General features: G+C 36.2%; 3 protein-coding genes and 2 pseudogenes across 5 annotated transcripts; 3 read left to right on the top strand and 2 right to left on the bottom strand.

The window, feature by feature from the left end:
• Positions 678-1,581, top strand: LOC109834630 (annotated as a pseudogene).
• On the top strand, positions 2,366-3,505 carry LOC109834629 (annotated as a pseudogene).
• Positions 4,795-15,220, bottom strand: LOC109833017 (guanylate-binding protein 4). 3 transcript variants are annotated; one of them, XM_020400544.1, is made up of 17 exons: positions 14,878-15,220; positions 13,875-13,977; positions 11,664-11,733; positions 11,547-11,585; positions 11,336-11,453; positions 9,236-9,293; positions 9,034-9,098; positions 8,928-8,934; positions 8,781-8,841; positions 8,534-8,593; positions 8,355-8,374; positions 8,213-8,278; positions 7,521-7,688; positions 7,111-7,368; positions 6,541-6,753; positions 5,318-5,589; positions 4,795-5,231 (listed from the first exon to the last, which is right to left on the bottom strand). In XM_020400544.1, exons 1-17 carry the CDS (start codon positions 14,967-14,969, stop codon positions 5,087-5,089), a joined length of 1,815 nt encoding a protein of 604 aa, XP_020256133.1. In that variant the 5' UTR covers positions 14,970-15,220; the 3' UTR covers positions 4,795-5,086. The 3 variants fall into 3 exon arrangements, with proteins under 3 accessions (XP_020256133.1, XP_020256132.1, XP_020256134.1); XM_020400543.1 differs by lacking the exon at positions 8,355-8,374 and adding an exon at positions 8,424-8,443 and having other exon boundaries at positions 14,878-15,219; XM_020400545.1 differs by lacking the exons at positions 8,355-8,374; positions 13,875-13,977; positions 14,878-15,220 and adding an exon at positions 8,424-8,443 and having other exon boundaries at positions 11,539-11,585; positions 11,664-11,739.
• On the bottom strand, positions 16,616-18,466 carry LOC109833019 (pentatricopeptide repeat-containing protein At2g42920, chloroplastic-like). The gene has a single exon (XM_020400546.1). The coding sequence runs from the start codon at positions 18,424-18,426 to the stop codon at positions 16,801-16,803; it is 1,626 nt and encodes a 541-aa protein (XP_020256135.1). The 5' UTR covers positions 18,427-18,466; the 3' UTR covers positions 16,616-16,800.
• On the top strand, positions 20,572-27,176 carry LOC109833016 (GDP-mannose 3,5-epimerase 1-like). Its single transcript, XM_020400542.1, has 7 exons — positions 20,572-20,796; positions 22,909-23,313; positions 25,394-25,487; positions 25,589-25,718; positions 25,868-26,000; positions 26,100-26,307; positions 26,704-27,176. The coding sequence occupies exons 2-7, from the start codon at positions 22,910-22,912 to the stop codon at positions 26,857-26,859; spliced, it is 1,125 nt and encodes a 374-aa protein (XP_020256131.1). The 5' UTR covers positions 20,572-20,796; position 22,909; the 3' UTR covers positions 26,860-27,176.

Here is a 27,795-nt window from a genome sequence, read left to right as displayed (position 1 = left end):
ATGTGGCCGTCAACAACTAAGTGGACCTTGGACATTGTATATGATAACATCTATCATGCCAGTTGGGGACCAAACGACGGATTCGGATCCTCTCCACTATCTAAAAGGCAGTGGAGGAACCACTACATAATCACAACCATTGATTATCTAGTTGGTGGTTGTGATTTTTTCTTTGAGTGCAAATTAGGAATAAGGGATATGGTGAGTGTTAGATTTAGATTGTATCATAACCGTCTAATAAGTAATTAACGATTGAGATTAAAAGTAGTGGTCTTTCCACTACTTTTTTGTAGTGGAGAGGATCCAAATCCCCAAACGACCACCATAGGTATAACTTATAAGCAACTTAAAATAAACTATTCCACCTAAGGACAGAGATTCTTGACATATAAACCTCAGAACTCTTATTATCATTTTTTTCTCCAAAAAAAAACTCTACTTTATCTTCAAATAAGCCAGCGGCGCCGGTAAAATTCATCAATAAATCCATATCAGAAAGCAAGAAACCAATCAACATTTCACATCAATCCCTTAACCTCCGCAAGAACCGCAAGAATTAACCAAGGTCACACGCTCCCAAAATCCTCTGTCTCGTCTATTGCCCTCAACAAATCAATAGCCTTATAAATTCACTCAAAACCCCCTCCCATTTCCTCACCAAAACAATCAATCATCAAATGGCTTCAACAAACCTCATCCTCTTGTCCCTCTTCCTTCATTTATTACCCTCACCATTATCTTCATCTCCATCAACCTCCACCCTTTTCAGAGAATACATCGGTGCAGAATTCAACGGTGTCAAATTCTCCGACGTCCCCATAAACCCCAATGTCGACGTCCACTTCATCCTCTCCTTCGTCATCGACTACACGACCTCTGACCCATCTCCAACCAACGATGACTTCAACATTTTTTAGGACACCGACAATCTCACCCCTACAGTGTCACCACCATCAAAGATACCCATAAAAATGTCAAGGTTGCACTTAGCCTCGGCGGTGGCAGTGTTGGCAATGGCTACTCCTACTTTAATCCTTTGTCAATGCTTGGGTCAATAATGCAGTTTCTTGATTAACAAAGATCATCAAGCAGTATACTTTGGATGGTATTGATATTGACTATGAACACTTTAAGACTGATCCAGAGACATTCGCTGAATGTATCGGTCAGTTGGTAATGACTCTAAAGAATAATGGTGTCATATCATTTGCTTTGACAGCTCCATATGATGATGATCAAGTTTAGGCTCATTACTTACGGTTGTGGTGGAAATATGGGCACGTTATCAATTACGTTAACTTTCAATTCTATGCATATGATTCAAGCACGACGGTGTCTCAGTTTCTGAACTATTTTGAACAACAGAGTGCTAATTATAAAGGGGTAAGGTTTTGGCAAGCTTTGCTACTGATAAGACTAGTGGAGAACTAATACCAGAAGGGAGATTTTTTTAGTGCCTGCAATTGCTTGAAGATGCAAGGAAAGCTTCATGGTATATTCATCTGGTCTGCTGATGACTCGATGAACAATGGGTTTCGCTATGAGAAGATATCCCAAACTACGCTTGCAAGTGATCATTGAGAGGTAAAAGTCAGATAATAGATATTGGTGTAAGAGATGCAAATTATGTCATCTTATGTATGCTTAAGTTCAAAATTGTGTAGATGTACACTTCAGTTCACTAAATATGAATCATATTGATATGTGGGTTTGAATTTGCAACTCTCATGTGAACTAAACTCTTCAAGTTTCCTCCAATCTTCTAGAAATATTAACACTGACCGAAAAGTGGAGAGCTTCTATGAATGAGATGTAGGAAAAGAATTGAATCAAACAGATATTGGTTGTACTATCACACCAAAAACTCGAAGGAACAATCATACACATTTAAGGAAAAAATTCTGAAACATTTGGAATATAATATGTCTACATTATTACAGATATTCAAAAGAATAGTAGTCATGAAAGGAGTGCTAAAAGAGGAGATGAGGATTCAAATTCAAGAAGATGCCATAGGCAATTATTTCCCGAGAAGTAAAGAGGCATATTAGAACGAAGTTGAAAATCATTTTCCTAAAGGTTCGTTTTCATGAGCTCCTTCACTGAACTTTCAATGTTCAATCATAGCTCTGTATAACTATTCCTAAGAAAGGGGAGTCTAATAGGCTCCAACCAAATTGTGAAGTACTTCAAAAGAGAGACCCTATTCAATACTGTTAATTCTAATCTATCTAGTAGTATGAGACAAGAAAAATAGACTGATCTATAAAATAAAACTTCAGGACTTTTTTTTTAATACAAGTAGATTCCAACCAACGTGTAAAGCATTATATAGAACAGAAAAGCAAACCTCAAACTCCAATATGTTCAATACCAGTATTAGACAAATAGGTAGGATAGATAGTTGAAAAGAACAGCAATACCTGCTTAACTAATCAACAAATCCTTCTTGTTTAAATTATTCTCATACAAGAAGCTAAGACTAGACAAATCAACTTCTTGTTCTTCACTAACCAATCAAAGACCAAGCCCTACATTTCCTTCTATAAATACCAACATTCAGGATTCATTCATCACCAAAACACAAGCGCAGATCTCTCTTACATCTCCAATGGCTTCACAAAGTTACCTCTCCCCAACTCTCCTAATCTTCCTCTCACTTTCATATTCATCTCAAGTCTCCAATCCCTTTACAGAGTACACTGGTGCAGAGTTCAAGGGTGTCAAGTTTTCTCATTACCCATAAACCCAAGCGTAGATTTTCACTTCATCCTCTCCATTGCCATAGATTATACCAGATCCAATCAACTCCCACGAACAGAGTTCAACATTTTTTGGGACTCTAGTAACCTCAACCCTTCCCGTGTGACAGCCATTAAACAGAACAATAGCGTAGCATTCAGTCTTGTTGGTAATAGGCAATGCCTACTTCAACCCTACCTCTTTTCATTCTTGGGTTAGCAACAGTCTCTTCACCAACAAAAATCATCGAGTAATACAATTTGGATGGAATTGATAATTTGATATCAATGATGAACACTGCAATCCTGACTCTTGACACTGTTGCAGAGTGTATGGGTCAGCTGCTGACAACAATGAAGAAAAATGGTGTGGTATCATTTGCTTCTATTGCTCCTTTTGCTGGTGAGTAGTGACCAAGTCCAGAGTCAGTATTTAGCTCTATGGAAGAATTATGCAGATATTATAGACTATCTAAATTTCCAATTCTATACATACGAGTCAAGTACGACTGTGTCACAGTTACTGAGCTACTATGAGAGCCACAGTCCTAATTATAATGGAGGAAAGGCGTTGGTGAGTTTGCCACTGATGACTCTAGTGGAGGACTGAGACCAGAAGGGGGCTTCTCTAATGCAAGTGAGACCCTCGAGATGCAAGGAAAGCTTATTGTTAGTTTATTTGGTCAGCTCATAACTAATTGAACAATGACTTCCGCTATAAGAAGCAATCACAATCCCTGTTAGTGAGAAAGTTGTTGTGCTAAGTTAGCTAACATTGTAAAGTGTACATTGAATCCAATGTATCACACGCTTAAATTTGATCATGTTTAAAGCCTTAAGCTTCTCTATGTTTGAAGTTTTGAATGAACAAGAATTATATTCTTATTTTCTTCAGTTTTCTTCAGACCCACCAATTTGAATTCATGAAGATTTCAAGCTTCACAAAACCCATATTCTCTCTCCAGGTTTGATTTGACCAGTTCATCAGCACCTCTACCCTCTTCTTCACCGCGAAAAATAATCCAAACATGCCGGCAGGGTTTGCTTGTTTTGACGCCTTTCCTATCAAAATCATGTGCCTTGTTTAACATCCCAACTTTGTCTTCTCTTTTTTATCTTCAAATTTAGCCTACCATGTGACAGAATTATATTAGGATGGGGAAAGAAAAGGTTTCTCCATCATCAATTCCACTCTGGCAATGGTTTAATGGGATGTCAACAATACTAAGTGGACCTATGGCAGTGTATATGATGTTAACATGTCTTATGCCAGGTGTGGACCAAGTCATCACCATAGGTATAGCCAACTTAAATAAATTGTTGAACCCAGGAATATATATTGTTGACATATAAATCCCGGGACTCTGATTCTCACTTTAATTCTTCTTAGTTGGGTGGCAACCTGTCATCCTTACCAAGGGTTGTCACCTTCATGCGAGTATCCCTAACTTCTCCTAGGTGATGCAGGTTGATTGATTATCCTTATGAAAAACCTCAATGAAGACTGCAAAGATCGGCTCAAAGCTCAAAACCCTGTTCGGACAGCTTAACCTACTAAAGGTTTGAGCTAAATCTTGGAACTCTTGGATATCAATGATACAACAGTAGTATTCACTCCTCATCTGATGGAAAAACAACCATAAGCATGGAAAGTAACATGGTATATGGGCATAAAAGATGGTGAAATGTCAGATAGAGGAAAGTGGGTAGTGGATTAAATACAAAAGTTGCAAAATAGACAATAGAAATTAAATTTAGAGGGCACTAGCAAGTAGAAACTAATTAGTTATTCTTTTCCAAATATTTTTTTGATACACATGGAGATCAAATTGTGAGGTAACTAATACAAATCAAATCAATGCAAGTTAGTGATCCAACATAATCACATTCCAAAGAAGATCAAAAGAATGATCATTTATATTCACTTGGAACATGCTAAAAAGGGTCGAGAATCAAAGCCTGAAAAACATGAGTAACAAAAAGACAGATCACTAAGATGAATATTACTCATGATGATGATGAGCTGGCATAATATAGTATGCATGTATAATAGTTTATCAGAAGAATATGCATTTAAATTTAAAGATTTAGTGGAAAGAACCAAAGGTACAAGGACGACTGTAACAAAGAATCTAGAAATAAATATGAACTGTTTGTAAAGCAGCATGTGCTTCCTTGATAATATAACAAATGCTTACAGTTGAATGCACAGTGCTCTCAGAGGCTTTCTATATCTCTGCCACCATAAATCAGTATGCAGGCAGAATCTTCAATTCATCGGCAGGGCACCATAAAAAGAAGGTGACCATCCAGGGTGGCAAAGCTTAAGACTAGATCTATTTTGTTCAATCAGATCTTGGACGAGTGGAGCCACTTTTGTGAGAGCTGTTGTACAGGGGCAATAGAGAGCGAGAACCGTGTTTCCTCCTCCCATAGCACCGCCAATATAGGAGCAAAATCAATATCAACACTCCAATAGGAATCGCCCATCTGTTACATAACAGGAATAAGAATGTTTTAAGCTTTATCATGCAAATCTTAATATAGAGAGAATGATATTCAGTAGAGAACAATACCTATCCAAATCAAGAATAGGGCTATAAACTATTGTTTCCCAAGAAGCCACAATGAAATGCCAACCCGGATTGTAATATAGTGATTCTGCTGACCAGAACATCCTTGTGTAAGTCTCCAGGAAGATGAACATCACCCATCCCCCAATCTCCACCAAAAAGAACTTGATGACAAATCGTCCAACCACTACCGTAGCGAGAGAGAAGGCCACCAGCCAGTTGAAAAGCCTGTGATTGTAATCTTTGATGAAAAGAGTCCGTGACTTTCCAAGCATCTGAGAATAAGAAGAATTCACATTCAGATACATTTTTTTTAACTATTTAAACATAACCAGTTTAAAGCTAACAAAGACGCTATTTTAATTTGAGTCGTGTAATATCTTATCAGGGTTTGTGTATAATTCTACTCTTTAGCTTTTTTTTCTTGGCATTTAGGATGAGAATCAAATCAAGCACCAAAATGATATTCGTTACTGTGATGAAATTAACCACCAAGATTGAAGACAAAAAAGCAACATGCAGATCAGCTTTAAATAAAAATAGCAAATAATGAGAAACAAAAAGACCCCCTACCAAAAGTGCCAAGCAGTTAACACGCCATATAAAGTGGTTTTATTACAATTTAGCAATGCGAATGACATGAATAAATTGGGTGTGCATAACCCATATATAAAGGTCTCAAGTTATTTCCCCTCTATGGTTGTAGTTTACATTTAAGCTCATTCTAGAAAAGACAGTATCTTGCAAGGTTGTGAGTCATTTTTCACTTTGGAAAGACACATTCAGAATCTAGTTCAGGATACTACTTCCAGCAACCATAGAATGGCGGAGCGAGCTCAAAAAGGCAAATAAATATTGCAAGAACCAAGGTTATATAGCTTAGACATCGTAAAGGTTATTTGATGCAATCTATAATTCACACCTACTAGCACCTCAAAAGTATCTTCATACAAAATCTGTATAACTATATACTACCAATATACATTCCCTTGTGTAAATTATCTCTTGAAATTCTCAGGCAGCGAAAACAAATATTGCATGATTGTATATGGTGAAAACTTACCAAACATGATATGGATTGAATCATATCCCTAAACTAAGATATTTCAAATATAATTAAGTAAAAGCATGTCAATTGTAAATGCTAAATGGATTTCCAAAAATATGTACAAGAAATGACAAAGACATGATTTAAATACAAGCATCTGTGTCAGGGTAATACTGACCTTTGACATTCTCTGTTCGTAATTTTTTTTGGAAGGCCCGACACACTCTTCTTCAAAACTTCGGTTACATTGAAGAAAACCAGCATTGAACTTTGCCATTGAAGGAAGTCTCAAGACTTGCAGCTGGTCCATTGTATCCTCACACTGTGTGTATAACGCCTCACACAGTTTTGATGATTGATATTCATTTGCCAGAAGGAAATTTCTATAAACCTGCAGAGGAAACCATAATGTTTTTACACAACAACATGATATGTCAAAGATAATGTATAACTAGACACAATCATGAAACCTTGCAATCTGCACTTTGTGAACGTTAAAAGATTTAGTCTCAAACATGAAACATGACATTTGTATATAATCTAAATTCAGTAATGAATTATGTACTACAATGATCTCTTCTAAAGTTATGTGATTCTTCCCATTATGATTTTGCAGGGAGATTGATGATCTGTCAAACTCATATGAAAGTTTTTGAACATGTGTAAAATATAAAAGATTGAATCAATCATTCTTTTTATCAAAATGAAGCTTCTTAATCAATGTTTGACCCGGAATCTACAAGCATACCTTCTGTATTTCCTCATAAAGTCTGATGATAGACTGTTTAGCATGATGGCGACCAAAATGTTGTTGATCGAATAGTTTTCTTGCTTCAATTTTCGCTTCATCATGAGCCTGCTCCAATTTGCTCTCTGGTACTGGTAAATGCAGCTTATCCATTCTTTGATTGTACAACTTCATGCACCGTTCCAGAATTACCTTATTGAAGACCTCGACAAGAGAACCTGTAGATGGAATTTCCCCTTTGTTCAAGGCTTCAAGAATCTGAAACACCAATTAGGGAGTACAATTCAATATAACCACAATATGCCAGCTATTGTGCTCATGATCATGCTGCATGAAAGCGAAAGATGATACTACAGGAAATAAATTATACAGCTTAAAAAAGAAAAATGGCAATGCAATTAAAGAAACACCTGCTCCAGCAAGGAAGCAAACTCCTTCCCGCTAAGAGTTTTTCCCTGCACAATCTTTGGACGTATAACAGTAGCAACAAGTTCTTTCAATTGCTCCCTTCTTTCAACATATTTCGGTTCAAGCTCACTATCATTCATATCACAAAGTTTTGTTCTTTGAAGATGAGGCTGCCAAACAATCCCACCACTATTAATGAGCATTGAAAAGCACATAATCATGAAATATCCACGTGTGTGCATAGAGGGAATGAGTGATTAGGATCTAAAATTTGGATTTAAGCTTAGATCCTATCAATTAAAAAAGTATATATTTTGCAACAAAATAGATGAACTAGATCCAAATCATACAAAATGCCTGTGACAAATATTTTTGTGATATCTTTCAAATGAGATCAAAATCCACAGTTTCCAACATCAAGTTGCTTTGTTTACAGCTTAAAATATTTTAAATGTAACAAATTCGGTAGAAAAGATTGTTCACAATTTAGATCAAGATCAGTAGTTTAGTGTGATAATAATGAACCTCCGTTTAATAGTTTTGTTCAACATGCTATTCTACTTCGAGTTTGTACGTTGTTCGTATACAGGCAAACATCCTCAAATCACATGATTTTTTTTACTTTCAAAACCTGATGATTTCGTAAGACCTGAACTTGAAAGAGGACAAACATAGATTAGCAAAAACAGCATACCTGTGGTAAGCTAAAGGCTGTACTATTATCACCCATAATTGCAAGGGATTCCCTAATCTGGTTTACCTAACAAAACAGAAAATAGAGACACATATAAGAATCACATGCAGTCCAATCAACATAAAATTTGATGCCGAAGTACCTGATCAATGTTTTTGTCACCTGTAGTAACAAATAAATATGATTTATTAAATGCATTTCAGAAAAGTACCTGATCAATGTTTTTGTCACCTGTAGTAACAAATAAATATGATTTATTAAATGCATTTCAGAAAACTTTTGTTAAAATCACATCAATTATGAAATCTAACTAAAACTAACCATCAAAATTGGGGACCCGTTTGAGAGCTTCATTCACCATTTCTTGAACGGATTTCCCTTCTGTAAGAAGGCATCAAATCATACTTTGAGCAAACATGGAACACCAACTATCCATATAGTGAAATTGGAAAAAAGTGAAAACAAGACTAAACATCTAAAAGCTGCATGATGAAGAGAGTACCATCTGTTTTTAATAATTTGATATGGAAGTACTTGACAAGAAAAATAGAAAAGCTTCTGAACTTACGTAGGAAATCCCGTTGGATAAGCCACACAAGCTTAGCAGGCTGAAATGCAATATCCTGCCCCTGTAGAGAGCACCAGAATATCAGCTATTAAAACATCCATGAAATAAATATAAATTTCAACTCATTATACTAAGACAGTGGATTACCTTCACTCTGTTTACCATGCAACATCAAGATAACATTCAAACTGTTATTAGCTGAGAATAACAAATTAAGAACACAAATGACAAAGTATTAAGCAATGCAACAAACCTGCCGTAGAATTCTTCCGCAATTTCAACAGCGAATGACAAACGAGATATGTCAGCCTCACGAATCTACAACCAACATAAAAAATGTAGTCACAGATGGGATGAAAAGGAATATTTCTGGTTCGGTATATATAGAACCTTCAAAGAAGTTAATATGTGCCCATTAAAGGCCAACGAAGTTTGCTGCCAGATAGAGAACGAACCGTCTCAGGTAGATTATATATGAGCGCAGAACTCATGATCGTCGCCAGAGCAAAAATCCTGTGCAAATAAGGGGAACAGAATAAATGTAGGCATTTGAACAAAATAGACCTAATCTTTACTTGAGCAATACTAAGTTGTGGCTAGTTGCCGTTAACATTGCAGTCAGAGTAAAAATCCTCCAGCATGTAAGCAAAGAATGTAAGCTTCTTAAATAAGTCCTCCAAAAAAGGGGTAAATTTCACAAACCATCTGAACTTTGGGGTAATTTACACAAATGCCCTCTAAACTTTAAAATTAGAGAAGACTACACAAACTTGTCTCACTTTGCTGCCATGACTAACACCATGATCAAAACTCGACTTTAAAAACCCAAATGAGAGAAGCAGAAAAGTTCTTTTTGGAACTAAATCCCTCTCAAAAATTAAGTTTCAACCGCTTCTACGTCGCTATGTCGTCAGGATTTGGGGTAAATTTCATTCTAGGGTTGTAGGAGAAGAGGTGGGAAATGGGAAATTTTAATTTTTTTCACAGGGGGAGGGGGTAAGTTTTTATGGTTTTAATTAGAAAGGGGGTTATTTTTAAAAATGATATTTTAGTCATTAACCATGATCCTTTAAGTCCTTTTGTGGAATTTTTTAAAAGTTCAGGGGAGGGGCACTTTGTGATATTCCCCAAAGTTTAGGGATGCTATCTCTAATTTTCAAAGTTCAGAGTGCTTTGTGCAAGTAAACCCAAAATTCAAGAAGGTTTTGTGAAATTTACTCTCCAAAAAATAATAGATCACATTTGCACCACTGACTTGTACAGAAACTGAATTTTTTTTCCTTTTTCTTTTTTTTTCTTTTTTCTTTTTGAGGAAGAATTGTTCATATTGACCCTTGATTATTCAACTTCAGGACTCATATAAGTTTTAACACATCCTAATAAAACAGAAAAATGTCAATTACTCTGCTCTGTTTATAATGGTTTCTAACAAAGCTAGTAACATGCATTCTATTAAATACCACCTTTGAAATGTTTTCCAACAAATTAGTACTTGTCATTCCTATCATCCTATGTAAAAAAAAGTTTTACATCTGACCCTTAATGAGTATTAAAATTATAACCCTCACCACAACTTTGGAGTCCTCAATCCTCACCATAACTTTGGAGTTTTTGATACAAGGGAAGGGACCTTTAGCATGATATCAGAGCAATGTTCAAAACTTCAAATCTTATTGGCCACGAATTTAAAACAATTTTAGAAAATGATATTGTTGTATGAGTCCAGGTTTCACCCCATAGGAAAAGGGTGCTCAACCTACTAAGCACACTAGAATATAAATTTTTAACCCTCAATCCTCAGCACAATTTCGGAGTTTTGGTATAGTACAAGGACCATCGTTGCACGATTCCCTAGACACCCCCTCGAACCGTCGTACGGTTCCTGTGAACCGATTCCATGTACATTTGCGAACCGATTCCCTCCGATACACAAACCGGTTCCCCAAAATTGGCGTACCACATACAAGTATGCTAGATGCAAAGTCTCTTTTAGTGCACGTGCGCAAGACGCAATGCAATGTGTGCAATTAAGTGAAGTGAGACACACAATAGAGTATATGAGCTGATGACTGCAACTAAACATGTATGTTAATTAAATTTAAAACGAAGCCATGATCCTAAAACGAGCTCTATATAAAAAACAGAACTAAGAAACAAATTCCATCAAAAAGAAGTATTTAAATATTTTGTATGAAAAAATATTAAAATTCATAATTAGCTTCTAGTTTTCTACTATATACTCTGAAAAACTTTAATTACACTAGGAAAAAATTTACAATGTGCCACTAACCGAACTTGCATATCGAAGCAAGCTACCCCCTAACGAATCTAAATTTTCTAAGTGGCAAATTGTGTATCCGAATTCATACTTTGACCCGCTATGTGTTGCGTACTGTGTAACTATGGCAGGGACCTTTGACAATATAAGCGTTTTCACTACATGCCCAAAGTTAAAATTATGAGAATGTTTTTTTTTTACTTTTTGGTGACTATGCTGAAGAAATTTTACAAGACGCTTGCCAAAAGTCTAGTTATGCATGAAAGTAAGACCAAACCTGTCATCATAGACATTTGACTTTCCAACACTTTCAAATCCTTCGGTATCAATGTATAGGACAGAGACTTTTTGTCCATCAATAGTCATTTCAACTGGTGTACCCCAAACCCATATTCCTGCATAACACAAAGTGTTGTCAGTGATATACTGATATCAAGCTTGTGACAAAGAAAAAACAGAGATCAATGGAGCTTCTTTTACTTATTAACCTTTCGTCTTCGTATCACGCATATGTCCAACTCCAAAACCTGCAAATGGATATCCCTTTATTAGTTCAGATATTACTAGTTTAATTCAAGGAAGTAAAAATAAGCAAAAGAATGCACCTTTATCACATGGAAGGGAGAGAAGTTGATTAAGAAGAAACGATTTTCCTGAGCGGTATGGACCAATAACCTGAGATCACAATCGCTGTAAGGAAGACTTGGCAAACCATTTATATGAAGGAAAAAAATATATAATTGAAGCTGGACGTCTAAACGTCCTATATCGTAAGTAGTGGTTCATCCGTTCATGCTTCAAGAATTATGTATGGAAAAACAGCAAATTCACCACAAGATAGATAAGATCCCACTCACAAATGAATATCTTTCAGACAAATATGACAACAAATTGAGACAGAGCAAACTCAAAGGGAAACCAAAGAGTATACAACTGCCTGCAATAGCAGACCACATGGCATAAGCAAGACATTGAGGAAAGTTTTTCACCTTACCAAGAAGGTAAGCCACATATCTACAAAAATACAAAGCAGTTACTGCCCAAAACCAAAGCCAAGTGGCCATATCCAAATTTGACTCTGACTTTCTAAAATGTTCTTTAAAAAATGTCTAGACAGAAGCCATGTCTTCTTTTTAAGTAGCTTAGGAAGTTTCCAGGAACTACAGCTGTTGTTTCTTTTCTGAAACAACGTGGAGTACTTTTCATATATGCATGAAAATTGAAGCAAAGTAAACTGAGACAAGAAACAGCAAACTTCTATAGTCTAGGTATAGGGATAGATATGTGTGTGCATATGCATATATGAAAATTGAAGCAAAGTAAACTGAGACAAGAAACAACACGCTTCTATAGTCTAGGGTATATGGATAGATATGTGTGTGTTGTTTCTTAGCCAAGTGGCCATACGTTTCGATAATATTATTGAAAGTATTCTTCCAATATGTGGAAGTTATTCAAAGTTAATAACTAATTTCTAGATCATTATTTTTTTAACTGATGTTACTAAGAAGATTTTGTCTCGGCCTATTAGTAGCTCTTTAGCTGAGAGAATTTGGAGTACTTATTTATTCCTACATTTATAGTGTGAAAAGGAATGGATTGAACAGTGGAAGGGCGTATAAGTTAGTATTCATCCATTTAAACATTCGCCTGTTGTCACGATTTTGTGATAATTACAAAGTCGATCCATATAAAGGATGGGATATGAATCGCAGTAATGATAACTTGGAGGACTCTTCAAGTAAGTTGGAGGAGTTTAGATAGAATTATTTGAACTCGGAATTAACATAAGATGCACTTGATGTTAAGGGGGAACAAGTTGCAAAATAGAAAAAATTTATAAAGAGGTTGTCCAATATTTAATATTTTAATTTTATGTATTCATAAATTATAAAAATGAAGTATTAAAATATTGTGTATGCAAAAAATATTGAAATGCATAATTAGTTTTCTAGTTTCTGATTTCCTACTATACGCTTTGAAAAATGATAAGCGTACCTAGAAAAAATTACATTGTATCCTATATCGAACTTGCGTATCAAAGCAAGCTACCCCTGTCGAATCCAAAATTTCAAAGTCTCGAAATGTGTACCCGAATTCGTACGACGACCGGCTACGTACAGCGCACCATGTAACTATGACATAAACATGGCCAATGGTCTCTAACAATATAATTTTGATTGAACAAATCAACTAATTAAGTAGACCAATTCAATTCACAACTAATTTAATTCCTTACAGTCATTAGAACTTTTATTAGAGTGGCTGCATTCAACATGATTCAGACACTGGTATTGGAGCCATAAAGAAATCAACGTGCGTTGTACAGTGCACCAAAGATGGGGGGAGAAATCAAGTTACATATTAGACAAGAAACAAACAATAAAATTCTCCCACATTAGGTACCACAATGAACAAGAATGCTACCAAGGTCAATCATGATTAACTTAATGACCAGTTTACTTCTCCTATTAATATGAAAAATTTTGTCAACAAATTTACTTCAACTATGACATCGACCAACAAGTCTTATCACATTACTTAGGAAACAGGATTTATATTATGGAACCTTCTTAGTACATGGCTGTCATGGTTGATATCCTGTATGTAGTTAGCTACAACTTTGTTTTCTACACGACAAATAAAGATTAAAAACTGCTAAGTAAAAGTTTAGCGACAAAAAGTAGTGTTTTTCATTTCCTTTGTTCTCTTTACTTCTAGGGAATGAAGTCTACCATATGTTGTAACAATTGAGTGCTCAGCTTCATGCTCTTATTACTGGATATCGTATAAAGACCAAGGAAAAACCAACTTACGCCAACTACTGCTATAGGAGTTGTAATTCTTTCAATAACACGCAGGCCTTCTCTTGAAAGACGAAGTTTGGTATGACCAGAATCTGGCTCCACAATTGGAAACCTGTGGATGTGATAATCAGTAAGTACAAAGAAATATGCAGAGATCTTTGGACACAGTTCAAAGGAAAATATGGAGCAATTTAACACTGATGTTTGCAGATGAATGATGTGTCAGCATCGCTAAACTACGAGAACGGTTAGATCTTTAGATAACAAAATGGTATATTTTAAAAATAAGAACACAGCCTTTCGATAATAGTGAGTAGGGAAGATGCAACATTCTACCATAAGCAACCAAGTCAGTAGAAAAGGGCAGTTAGGAAAGTAAGAAACATGGATATTTAGGCCTCTAAGTTGTTCAATATCTATCCTAATTAAATAAAAATTCTGTGAGTGAAACTATTCTATTAAGGACCTTTAATTCGACTACAATATTTGTTTAATGCATTATGTTTTAAGTCTTTTCTCATCAGTGGCTTGCTGCAAAAGTCCTCCAACTCCACCCAAATATCCACAAAAGAAAAAAGGTGGGGACTTGATTTTCTCTTTTCAATGTTATGCTTCGTAGATGCATGTGAAAAGTGGTATAACCTAGTTTTAGCAACTCACTGAAGTTTTTCTAAACCTTTACCAATAATATTATGCTTGGATTGGGTTTAGCGGAAATTCTAATTAGATCATCTCTATCTTGTACTTTTTGTATCCGCTAAGTCACTGCTTCATACTAATAAATCCATTATTTGAGACAATTTACAATTATTTAATCTGTTTATAAACACATGCATGATAAAAGATTTAAAGAAGCCAACTGCAATCATATACACTGATGGGGAAAATTAAACCTACCCTCGTGAATTTAATTCACAATGCAACAAGAAAAAACAATTTTTTTTCAGTAAGTATCTTTCATTGGACTCATTAACAAACCGAAAAACAAAAATCTTGAGGAAATTCAACTTACGCTCGATGGAACTCCTCATCATCACAAAACCCAGATGCGAGCAACCATCCAAATATCACCCAGATCACGAAACCTCTCCGAAATAGCGCCATTGTTGTCCTTTTTTGAGATCACAGCGCGAATTTTGAGGGGAGAAGATCGAGAGTAAACGCAAAGGTGCCTCTTTTATGCAGAGGCATATAGAGCGAGGAGTGAGGAGATCTCCCAGTTGAGGAGATGTACTCCGGTGCAAGCTAGGGTTATCGTGATCCCAAAGAAATTGGAGAAGAGAGATTGAGAGGGGAAGGGATCTCTGAATTATGAGACTGTCTGCGTTTTTGGGGAGATTGAGAAGGAGAACAGAATTTTAGTCGGTGACTATTTGTAACTGTTATTAAAGAGAAGGGTTTTTTTGCAAATTTACTTCTATGAGAATTGAGAAGCCATTGGCTTCGGGCTTAGACTTGGTTTCGGTTCTTTCGGAATTTTATTTATGTTATTTTATTAGATTTTTAATATTAGTTCCCACACCGTTTATATATTGACTTAATCCCTTAAATCTTCATATTTTTAATTAGTCCCCCAAATCTAAATGTTTTCAAATTCCGCCAAATCTGAGTGTTTAGTCCCTCAAATCTTCATGATTTGAAATTAGTCCCTCAAATCTTTTGACTGTTTTTGAAATTAGTCATCTAGTTAGCTCCAGTTTGAAAGATGGAAGGACTAATTTGAAAACACTTAATAGATTGCAGAGGCTAATTTCAAAATGTTTAAAGATTTCGGGGACTAGTTCAAACTATAGAAAGTTGGAGGACTACATTGAAAATATGAAATCTGTGTCTGACTCAGATCGAAAATATCCAATTTTATTTTGGACGCCTTCTTTGTTCTCTTATGTTTTTATTTTCTTTTCGAAAAATATCTTGATTTTATCATAATAATGAAGCATGCCATAGCCCATTTTCAATCTTTTTATCGCTGTATATACAGGAGCTAGCTACTATTTTTTGTAGGAAATGAAATTTAAAAGACAAATGAGTTGTTTCTGTATGCTTTAAAAATCTTACGAGATAGTTTGAATATACGATGAAGGATTGAGTTTGACACTTGTTTAGGGATTCTTTCATAATTGTCGATATATAATGGTATTCTGAAATTTAGTACATTAGTGATCAAAGCACTTTTAATGGTGATTAAATTTCTATGGGCTCGCCTGCGATTAAAAATTACTTGTAAAGACGGAATCCATGTTGTCTTTCCAAACGAATGGGTTGTCAAAGAATTGCTCATTAACTACTGTTTTCCCATAACCAGGGTTTGATGCTTTGCATGACGTATCAAGATATTACTTGTTTTTTTATTTGCTGATAGTGTCGCTTGCTACATAGTTGCATAATGGCTGTTGTAAAATCCTCATGGTTTCACTTATTTATTTATTTATTTGAGATAAATAGTTGGAGTGTTAGGGCGCGTTTGGTTGCGTTAAAGAGGCGTTGAAACGGGCAGAAAGCCTGCCAAAACTAACAAAAGCTGTCAGTTTTGGCAGGCTTTCTTGCAAAAACGCCACTAAAACCCTTATACTAACTCTAACCATAAAATATAATTTTAAAATATTATATAGTTTTAATAATTATGTTAAAATTGAGTGAGTAAGACTAGAATAAACGTAAGTTGTAAAAAAGTTGGTAAAGAAAAGCTCCTACTGATAACTGAAATAAGAGGGAAACCAACTAGTCTCTTTTTAATCAAAAAATCAAACTATCTACAAATAAATTACGTTTTTTTTTACGACTCTTATTTTATTATAGGTCATTATTACAAGTGACCTCAAAATATCACGAATTAAAAAGAAAGTCCTTTTTTGCTCTGCAATGGGCTTGTGGCCCATGGATCTCCTAGGAAAATGTATTCCACCATACAAGGTGACGTGGCTATTGGGCTTCTCTATTTCCCGTCACCAAACAAATTGAAGGCCGATTTAATATTCAAACCTAGCCCATTCAACGCTTCAAAAATTTCTACCGCTTGAGTATGCAAAATTCCTCCCGCCACAAACTCACGAACACACCCATTCACCTCAATCATGCTACTCCCAGGCTCTTTCCTCACTCCCTTCCCTTTCATCGCCATTCTCATGCTCGCTGCATCGAAAAATTCCTCATTGTTTGCATATCCATTCGCTAGCATCACATATCCGCCGCTATCCCGAGGATCCGACTCGAAAATCCCCATCGCAGCCCGTGTAGCAATCTCAATATCTCTGATACTCCTAGATCCCGATAATAATGATCCCCACATTATCTTGTCAGCTTTCATCGGCATTGTAGATATTAGTTCTTCTGCTTCTTTTATTAGCCCTTTTCGGGCTAACACATCGACTAGACAACCATAATGCTCGACTCCAGGCTCAATGTTGTATATTTCGCTCATTAACGAGAAATAGTATCGTGCTTTGTCAACATATCCACAGTGGCTACAAGCAGTGAGAATACTGATAAAGCTTACACGATCTGGGCTTATCCCAGAAGATTCGAGCCTTGAGAACATTTGGATCGCATCTTTTCCATGTCCATGGATCGCTAGCCCCAAAATCACTGTGTTCCATGTAGATAAGGATTTTACCGATGCATTATCGAACACTTGTATAGCCTTAGCTAAATCGCCACACCTGCAGTACATATCGATAAGCGCTGTAATTACAATTGAATTGCACTCAAGTTTGTTCTTATCGATGTATTCATGAATCCAATTGCCTTGCTCTAAGGCTCCTAAGCTTGCACATGCGCCTAATAGACTAACCATTATGTGCACATTAGGCCCGACCTCTTCGCATTGCATTCGATGAAATAGATCCAATGCTTCGCTATCCTTCCCATTTCTCACGTAACCACTAATCATAGCACTCCAAGAAATCAAACTTTTTGAAGGCATTTCATCGAACAAGCATCTAGACTCATCAATCAATCCTTTCTTAGCCAATCCCATGATCATAGAATTGTACGGGACCAAATCAAACTCGTTACAATCATCAAACAACCGATAGGCCTCGGGTAAATAACCACACGTCGCATACATAGAAATCATAGAATTGAGCACATAACGGTCGGAATCAAGCCCGTGTTTGACGACAAGCCCATGGGCCTGAGCACCTTCGCGAGCCGAGCAAAGTTGCGCGTATGCGACGAAGAGAGAAGGGTAAGTGAGGCGTTGAGGTTGTGTAGGAGAGTGTAACATGTCAATGAAGAGAGAAATGGCTAAGTGTGGAGCTGAGCTCTTGGAGAGAGATCGGATGAGGGAATTCCACATGAATGGAGTTGGATTTTGAGTGTGAGAGAAGAGGAGGATTGCATAGTTGAGATTGCCAAAGGCGGAGTTTGTGCAAAAGTTGTGGAGCCGGCTGATGGCAAAAGGGTCTTTGGCTAGGCCAGTTTTGATGATTTGGGTGTGGATTTGGTGGAGGTCTCTCATGCTAGTGCATTTGCTTTCTAGGAGGGTTAAGGAAGGGTGAGAGGAGATGAACTTGGAAATGGAGGGAGAGGAGGAGAGTGAACAAGTGAGTGTCATGAACATTTCTTACTCTTGAGCAAGTGAGTGAGAACATCCCTCCCTCCCTCCCTCCCCCCCTCTTACTTAGGATGAGTGGATAAGGCTGTTTTACTTGAGGCCTAGAATTTTTAGGATTTGAATTTGGCACGCAAGATTGTGTAGCTAGGTAGATAGATAGGGGGGCCATTTTACAAGAGGCATGGTGATTAATTTTTCAATTTGAAGATGACCTATATATTTTAGTTCTAATAAATTGGTTTATAATTTTATCAGCTCTAAACACGTTTTAAGGCCTAAAATCGGCTTAAAAAGCCTCAATCCCAGCCCAGTTAGTTGTCAGACTAGCTAGGGTCAAGACTTAAAATGGTTTTTGTTCCACTAAACCAGTTTAAGCGGAGTTGCTAAATAGGCCCATAGGTGTTAAGCCATTTTATGCGTAATCCTAGCAAACCGCAAACACGAAAGGCATTAATTCGTCACTCACTCCACGGCAGCCCACCAGTCCGTGCAAAATCCTACATCGCGCACGACCTCGCCCCAATCCTTGCGTCGTGTTTGTTCGTCAAAGGAGCTTTCGATCGGGACTCGGCCCTAATTCCACTTGAAGTGTTTGTTCATGCTAGCTCGCAGCTCACGCAGCCATCAGACCTAAACAACCACAGAAACGTCATACTTTCAACAACCCCAAGCTATCGGGGGCACGTAATTAACAACCCTTTTTCGTCATGCCCAAACAAAGAGCAATAGTTGATGATTAAATAAATAGCATCTAGAAGTCCATACCTAATTAAATAGAATATATAGAAACATACATAATTAAGCGTTTTTCAATTTGTTCTTCTTCACAGCAAGAAGCAACATAATTTAATTCGATCTTGGCCTCTGGATGCCGATGGCGTCTCCGTAGAACGAGACGGAATCACACCGTATATACCAGCAAAATTTCGAGGACCACCAGCACCAGAGAGCCAACCACAAGCATAGAGTGTCTTCATCTCCCACGTACAAAACCAAAGCAAGGGCCCACAAAACAAGACCCTATGCTCTTGTTCTTTATAATTTCGTGAGCAATTAGATTATCATACTTGCACATATCCTCTAACCTTTTCCTCGATCCTTAGAGAATCCAAGAATATATACCTTCTAAAACCCGTCATCATTAATAAAAGGAAATTGATTATCATGTAACGTGAGCTGCTGATAGTAGATAGAGACTTTTGTGTATTTTCTCTTGCAAAAAACACCTCTTCCAATCTTCCCATATTATTATAGAATGTATGCACCAACCCAATTATTTATGAAGTATGATCAGATAACCCTTCATAACTTTCAAATGTCAGAAAGGCTCCCCTTAAGCATAGACAGAAAACCCTCAGTAAACTCTAAAATTTTATTAGAAAACCTATTTAACCTCGGATTTCATTAGAAAATCACCCTAAAGTGTCACTTTGTGAGGAGTTTTCTGATAAAACTTCAAAGTTAATAGGAGTTTTTCAATAAACCCTAAACTTAAAGGGGAGTTTTCTAGTCTTTTTAAAGTTATGTGGGCTTATCTGATAATTGTCCAAAGTTAAGGGTGTTTTCTAATTTTTAGCCAACATGATAATACATGTTGGACCATTTTTTTAAAAATAATACTTAACACTTTGTGAAAAACAAAGAACGCACGTTAAACTATCTCTTATCATTCGGAATCACATAATTTAAAAAAAAAAACGCATGTTAAACTATCTCTTATTATTCAGAATCACATAATTTCTTATCATTTAAAATATCCTTTTTTGAAGCTTATATAGCATTTGAACTAATGAATTATCTTTTAGCCATAGATCTTGAATCTAAAGAATTAACGAACTTTCATCTCGAAAAAGGAATAAAAAAAATTTGTAGATATGCTCAGGTGCCCATTCCTAAAATCAATGTTGTCATTTAATTGCATTAAATCCTCTTGCCCCTCTAGAAACAGGGGGAGGGGAACACACAAGCAAATGATTAACGCAATAACCAATTCTACGGGGTTTAATTTGCATAAAACCGCTTCACCCGGATTCGGGACCAAAAGCGCCGGCGCCCACGATGGATCACCATCCGGCCAAAGGGGTTGTAGGCATGCAATCTTCAAACTGGGACCCACAAAGAGCGGCCTTCGCCGCACCGCGACTCTCAATCCTGGCCGTTCGATCGGGAACCACCGTGACGTGTCACGTGCAGGTCCACCGGAAAAGGGCATGATACACGCCTTCACCAATTAAAATTAGGAGAAGGACATTATTTCAAAAAAAAAAAATCCTTTATATATAGGATTTCGTCGGCCTCTCGGTAACCTCAGGGCTCCTACCGATTCCTTCTTTTCGCTCTTAAGTTCGAATTCTCTCTTACGATTTCAATCTCAAGGTAAAGGGGGGTAGAAAGTTTCCATTGGCATTATTAGGTTGTTAAATTTTCTTATCATCGCTATTTTTATTTAAAATGGTCACGAGTGGTTTTCATAAGATTCTGATTTGCTATTTAGAGAATTTTTATCCGTCGGCATTATTAGTTTCGCCTAAAATGGGTAGATTTCTTCGTTTCCCTTGGATCTGCGTCAGTTTAGGGTTTGTCTTATTTGGATTGTGATGGTTGCGGAATGGCCCAAGAGGAAAAGATTGGATCTTGGTTCGGTAAGTAGTGAGACAGCAAGTTTGCAGTAGGAAAGTTAGGTTTTCTGCGGTTATCTGCTTTTGTTCCGTTTGTCTATTCAGTTATTGAGAGCACCTTGTGTTGTATGCTTCTTCATTATCTAATTTTTAATTATTGGTGCTTCTTTTTTTTCGAAATGACGACAGTTTGGGTTGGGGGAAGTTTAATATTAAGCCAAAGTTTGATGCAATTTAGATATACGGTTAGTATTGCAGCACATATCGTTTTGCGGGGTTCTGCTTTGGATCAGGCTTCAGTCTGTGAATTGAGGTCGGCACGTTGAACTGCCCCCCCGCCCCACCCCACCCCCCACCGAACACAAAAAGTTTTTTATATGGATCTAGACTTATCAAATTTGTATGCATTACCTCTCTCTTGCCCTGGAAGAATTAATTAGGGGATATTGTGAAAACCTTGTCATCCATGTATTTATATTATAATGCTTTGTATTGTCCTTAGCTTCGATGCTGCTTGAAGGGGTTTTATTTTTGTTTTTGTTTTAATAAATACTGCATGAATATTTTGAGTCTAAGGGCTTGTTTGGATGATAAGTATTGGAAGTAAGAAATAGAATAAAGAAGTAACTTCTAAAACTATGAAGTAAGAAGTAGCGGAAGTAATACTTTTTTTGTCTGTTTCACACATTTTCGGAAATAGTGGAAATAGTACTTCTTCTACTTCATTCACTTCTTTTATTTGGATAACATTTGAAATATTGTTAGGAAGTAACTAATACATAATATAAACCACAAGGAGATTATCTCCCTTTATTATATTTAACAAATATCATAGCACCCTAACAAATATTATAGCATTATAGATTTAATTATGACAACTTATAATACTTTTATGGAAAATTAACAACTTTCGCTTTAGAATAACTTAAGTGTATGTCTTTGGTGCATAAAGCATTTTAGAAGTGTATGTAGGTTAAAAAACAAAAACAAAACATTACAAAAAAAATTTAAACGAATGGGGTTAAAATTAAAAAACTCTTTATATTAATATGATTCTATGCATCTATAGTCTATTACATGTCACTAAAAATTAGAAGAAATAGCGCAATTTAAAATCAGAATAAACGAAACGGCCGGGTTATAATTTGAAAAAAAACCTTGATTTTAAAGGATTTATGTGCAAAACAAGTCTTAAGTAATTGGTAAAAAATCGAAAGAGATAGCGCCACTTGTGAAAGATCCCTGATTTCATGTCATCCACTCTTTATATGTGGACCCCACAGCTACTTTCAAGTACTTCTCAATCATTTCCGAGCTCTGATGGGCTGATAAATATTTTAGAAGTGAAGGTGATAGCTGGGTGCCACATCAGCAATTGAGGAAGCACTGGAAGTAATGTTTTCGATAAAACAAACATGATTTTTTGTTCAGAAGTAGCGAAAGTAGTCTTTACTTTCTTTACTTTAGCTACTTCATAGCTACTTCCGTGCAAACAAATGGGCCCTAAGTTGGAGATCATGCTAGTCTTTTTTTTTTAAGTTTAAGTTTGTTCTCTATATCTGTTTCAGAACTGTTACTAACCATTTCTTACTGCTGCCTAAGAGAAGATTGCCTTTGCTTTTCATCTTCTGCTTTTTCCTTGGCAAAGAAGTGCTAATTTGTCATAGGTTATATATCTTGGTTGTTTCCATGTATTTTTTTTATAGAAATCCATCCATCTAGTTAACTGGAATTTTTTGTTATGTGTAACTGGGAAGGAAACAGATAAAACCCATGTTTTTCTCACTTTAAAGATTACAAATACAGAAAAGACATAATATCATGACTAGTAGAGATAAACCCCTGTATCTGAAATTTATAAATTTTGCAGGATGGGCAGCACCACCAACTATGGGGAGTACACTTACGCGAACTTGGAGAGGGAGCCATACTGGCCTTCTGAGAAGCTTCGCATATCCATCACTGGAGCTGGAGGCTTCATTGCATCCCACATTGCAAGGCGTCTGAAGAGCGAGGGCCATTACATTATTGCTTCGGACTGGAAAAAGAACGAGCACATGCCTGAGGAGATGTTCTGCCATGAGTTCCACCTTGTTGATCTGAGGGTCATGGACAACTGCCTCAAGGTCACAAAGGGAGTGGACCATGTGTTCAATCTTGCTGCTGATATGGGAGGAATGGGTTTCATCCAGTCAAACCACTCTGTCATTATGTATAATAACACCATGATCAGTTTCAATATGCTCGAAGCTGCAAGAATTAATGGTGTTAAAAGGTTCGTGATATTCTGTTCTATCTGCACTTCACATTTCTAGATATCTCGTTAGGTTCATGGAGATGCTGTGCTTGTTTGATTCAGGCTGCAAACTTGTTTTTAATAGCAGATATGTTAAATGAGGTGATAGACATGTAACAATGCAGCATGCAAACGTACTTATTAATAGTTGTAAATGCGACAAAAATAAACACAAATGTAGAGTGTTAAAAAATTTCAAAACTTCTAAAAATCTGAAAGCTAGGCATATCACGTGTAATACATAACTTTCCCTTAAGCGTAATAAAGTATAAAACTATCATGAATTGTTTCTTTTCTACTCCTTAGTATTTAGCACAAAAATATTTATTCTCTATAATAGATGGAAACCAATTATAATGACTCTTTCATGACGAGGAATCCTTTTTGAACAATTTCTAACTCCTTTACTATACCTACTCAATATAGACTAGCAATTAGGTCTGACATCTAGAGTATGATAACACAGCTTCTCTCTTGATGGAAAGAGCAGCACGAACAATAAATGGCTCTTTAAACATACATTTTTCCATTTTACAGTCTGCGTTTGTGCTCTTTTTGGCATTTTTTCCTTCTAGCTAGTTTTCACAATTTTCTTAGCTATATGTGCATGATCCATTAAGTAGAAGAAATGGTCTTGTATGCTCACTAGGTAGGAGTAATGATAACTTTCAACGTATGTTGCGGTAAAGCGTAAAGAGGAAGTTTAAGAAATTGTGGCAAATACATATGTCTCATGAGGTGTAAATGCATGCACCTACTATCAAAAGTCAATCGGGCATGCATGCAACGGTAAATTTCGTGTTTGACAACTGTTTTGACAAACATTTATGTATAAGACAAATTGCAATTTTGTTAATGCGCCTGATTCTAAAGTAGTCACAAATGTAGAATAACCTTGTTAGCATTCTGCTCATCTATACCTAAGTCAAGCCTCAAGGCCATAATATAATCATTTTATACAACTGTTGTATAAGAAATACCTAACATGGAATAATTATTGGTTTAGAGTCTTTAGACTATTGAACTGTAAGCTTTTAGTTTTGTTCGATAAAGTGATGAATAAAATAGATATTAGGTAAAAGAATGAAATTTATACCTAGTGTTTTATGACTATTGAACCGTTAGCCTTTAATTTTTTTAGATAAAGTGATGAATAAAATAGGTATTAGATAAAAGAACGAAAATTATACCTAGTGTTTTATGCCTATTGAACTATAAGCCTTTAGTTTTTTTTTGGATAAAATGATGAATAAAATAGGTATTAGGTAAAAGAATGAAAATTATACCTAGTGTTTTATGACTACAGGTAAGAAATTAATCTTTCAACTCATTAAAAGTTGCTTTCTAATTGCACTCTTGATTTAGTCATTGTTTTATCTGACTTGTACTTTTGAACATTGTGATGATACAAAAAAACAACAAAAAAAATCATGATGGTCATATTTCATGCAATTAGCGTTTAATAATCATTTTCTTATTATATTGTGTTGTATTGTGATTTTTTACCCCGTGCGAGTGTATGTTAGAATATTGCTATATCATCACACTGGCTGCTAGACTTTTCACTTTTCTATATATAATATTCTTTTTCATCCAATATGATATCTTTATTTAATAAACATCAAACACTTATCGTTTTCTGGTGGCTGGTGAATAATCATTCTTCTCCGGTCACAAAATTGAAGCCCTCATTACTTTTCCGAACTGCTATTTAATAAAGTTTCTTTATATCTTTATTTTTTTTTAATCATTTATCGAGGTATAAATTTGTAGTGTTTATGTTAACATATGTAATGCCACTTCTTTCTATTTCTTTGAAGAAACAGGGTTTTCTCCACATTAGGGTAATCATATTCTGTAATTTATTTGACATATGTTGTTATTTTTTAATGTTTTTTATGGCATTTATCATTTTCCTATCCTAAAACTTTTATACAGCTCTTATGCTCTGCTTGCAAATTGGTGCAGATTATGATTTTCTTGATTTATTTACCCTTTTTTTAAATGTCTGCTTTTAGTGATGAAATATATAATTAATCTTAAAAATGTTGGCATGCAGGTTCTTCTATGCATCCAGTGCTTGTATCTACCCTGAATTCAAGCAGTTAGAAACTAATGTCAGCCTGAAGGAGGCTGATGCATGGCCTGCAGAGGTTTGTTGCTCGCCAGCAATTAAGAATTTTGGCGACTGTATATCTTAGCATACACTCATAGGCATGCCATATTACTTACTGCCTACTTCTTTCTCATGTAGCCTCAAGATGCTTATGGTCTTGAAAAACTTGCAACCGAAGAGCTCTGCAAGCATTACACAAAGGACTTTGGGATTGAGTGTAGAATTGGGCGGTTCCACAATATTTATGGCCCCTTTGGAACGTGGAAAGGTAATTTTTGCATTAAGATCGTGTCGGACGTGAAAAATGAAACTTCCCTGCTCTGTTATTTGCTATTTTGCCTCTAAAACTGATGTTCTGTACTTTAAGCGGGCCTACTTATTTTCATAATATCACATTAAGCTGAGTTTTTTTTCCAGGTGGAAGGGAGAAAGCCCCTGCAGCTTTCTGCAGAAAGGCTCTTACTTCTACTGACAAGTTTGAGATGTGGGGAGATGGACTCCAAACTCGTTCCTTCACTTTCATTGACGAATGTGTTGAAGGTGTCCTTAGGTATTGCCATCACTATGAGACATTCACTTAGACAAAGAAAGAAAAATAGAGCACCGTTTTCTGTACAAGGTAATAATTTCCATCTTGAATTCTTCGTAGGCTGACCAAGTCTGACTTCCGGGAGCCAGTGAACATTGGTAGTGATGAGATGGTAAGCATGAACGAGATGGCAGAAATAGTTCTGAGCTTTGAGGACAAGAAGCTTCCCATCCAGCACATTCCGGGTCCTGAGGGTGTTCGTGGCCGCAACTCTGACAATACTCTGATCAAGGAGAAACTTGGTTGGGCTCCAACAATGAGACTTAAGGTATCCCATTTTAGTCCAGGTTTCTGTACGTATACCCCCATTTGCAAAACTACCCCCACATCTCAGTACTTGCAAAATCACAACCCTATCAACTCTGGTAGGCTAATTTATGACCGCAATGTGAAAATATCAATCAAAATAGTCAAATTACCTCACTCACTGTACCCAACGATGTTGACTGATTTGTTTCTTTGGGGGATATTCTTGATGACTTGTGGGGTAAATTTGCAAATAATGATATTTGGAGGGTATTTCTGCAAATACACATGATTTAAAAAGGGTATATATACAAAGCACCCCTTAATCTAAACAATTGCAGCTTTCAGCATGTTGAATGGCTTTTCAAAATCTTTTAAGACTTGATGCATTATTTAATGGTTTCTTTAATCTCCACAGGATGGGCTGAGGTTCACATACTTCTGGATTAAGGATCAAATTGAGAAGGAAAAAACTCAGGGGATTGACCTTTCTGTTTACGGGTCATCCAAAGTGGTGGGAACTCAGGCACCAGTTCAGCTGGGTTCGCTCCGTGCTGCTGATGGAAAGGAATAAAGCTGAAGGAAATCGGTATGTCTCATGAATTTGGAAGGTGACATTTTGTTAATGGTATTTGGTAAAGAAGTCGGTGAATTTTGGCTGGTTTTAATCTGTAAACGAATTTAAGAAGTTATTTCTAGGGATGTTGTTCGCTATGCATTAGTTGTTCTGTCTCTATAAGAGTATGCATTAGTTGCCTCTAAGATATGGCTTTTGTTGTAGAATGATGTAGTAGTCTGAACATGAATGCAAATGTTTTATGCTTGTATTTTCTATGTATGCACACAAATAAAATTATCAATAAAGTATGTTTTGGCGATTCTTCTATTAAATTTTGACACTTTTCATGTTTGTTGCTGTCGGATGTGCACGAATTCATGGAATGTGACTTCTAACTATTTTTGTTCTTCCCGAAAGTTGCTTTGCTTTTGTGGTTGCTACTTGTTTAGATTTTAAGTTGATGACAAGGCGGTGGTTGGTGAGTGATGCATGCTAACTTGCTGTCCAAAAGTTTCTTAGCTAAATCAAGAAAATATAGAAAGAGATAATAGATGATGACATTTGCTAAGACATGGAAAGTTCTGTAATCTTGAACCTAGCACGTTCACATGGAAATTTAGTCATCTCGCCTCCTTGAACATATTACTACACTAGCACAATGTCCTTGAGAAAAACTGTTGATATGGAAACCCTTAGATTTTACATGGTTTCCTTATGTGAGTATACCATATTTTGCTTTTCCATTCATTTCTATTTTTACAACTCTGGAGTAACATAATAACCCCCTGGAGACCATAAGAACATCAACAAAACCTTTATTGGTGTGTTGTTCTGTGTCCATGCAAGTTCTATGAGAAGGACTTGACTCTCGCATTTTAGGCTTATCTATATCTTGTGGACAAAAGGATATCAACCGAGGAGTCAAGTTGGCACGCAGCTGCCTTGAGCTGC

Source organism: Asparagus officinalis, chromosome 3 (genome assembly GCF_001876935.1).
Source record: "Asparagus officinalis chromosome 3, Aspof.V1, whole genome shotgun sequence".
Classification (NCBI taxonomy): Eukaryota; Viridiplantae; Streptophyta; class Magnoliopsida; order Asparagales; family Asparagaceae; genus Asparagus; species Asparagus officinalis.
Note: the sequence above shows the minus strand (reverse complement) of the source record. Positions and strands in the feature narration are given on the sequence as shown.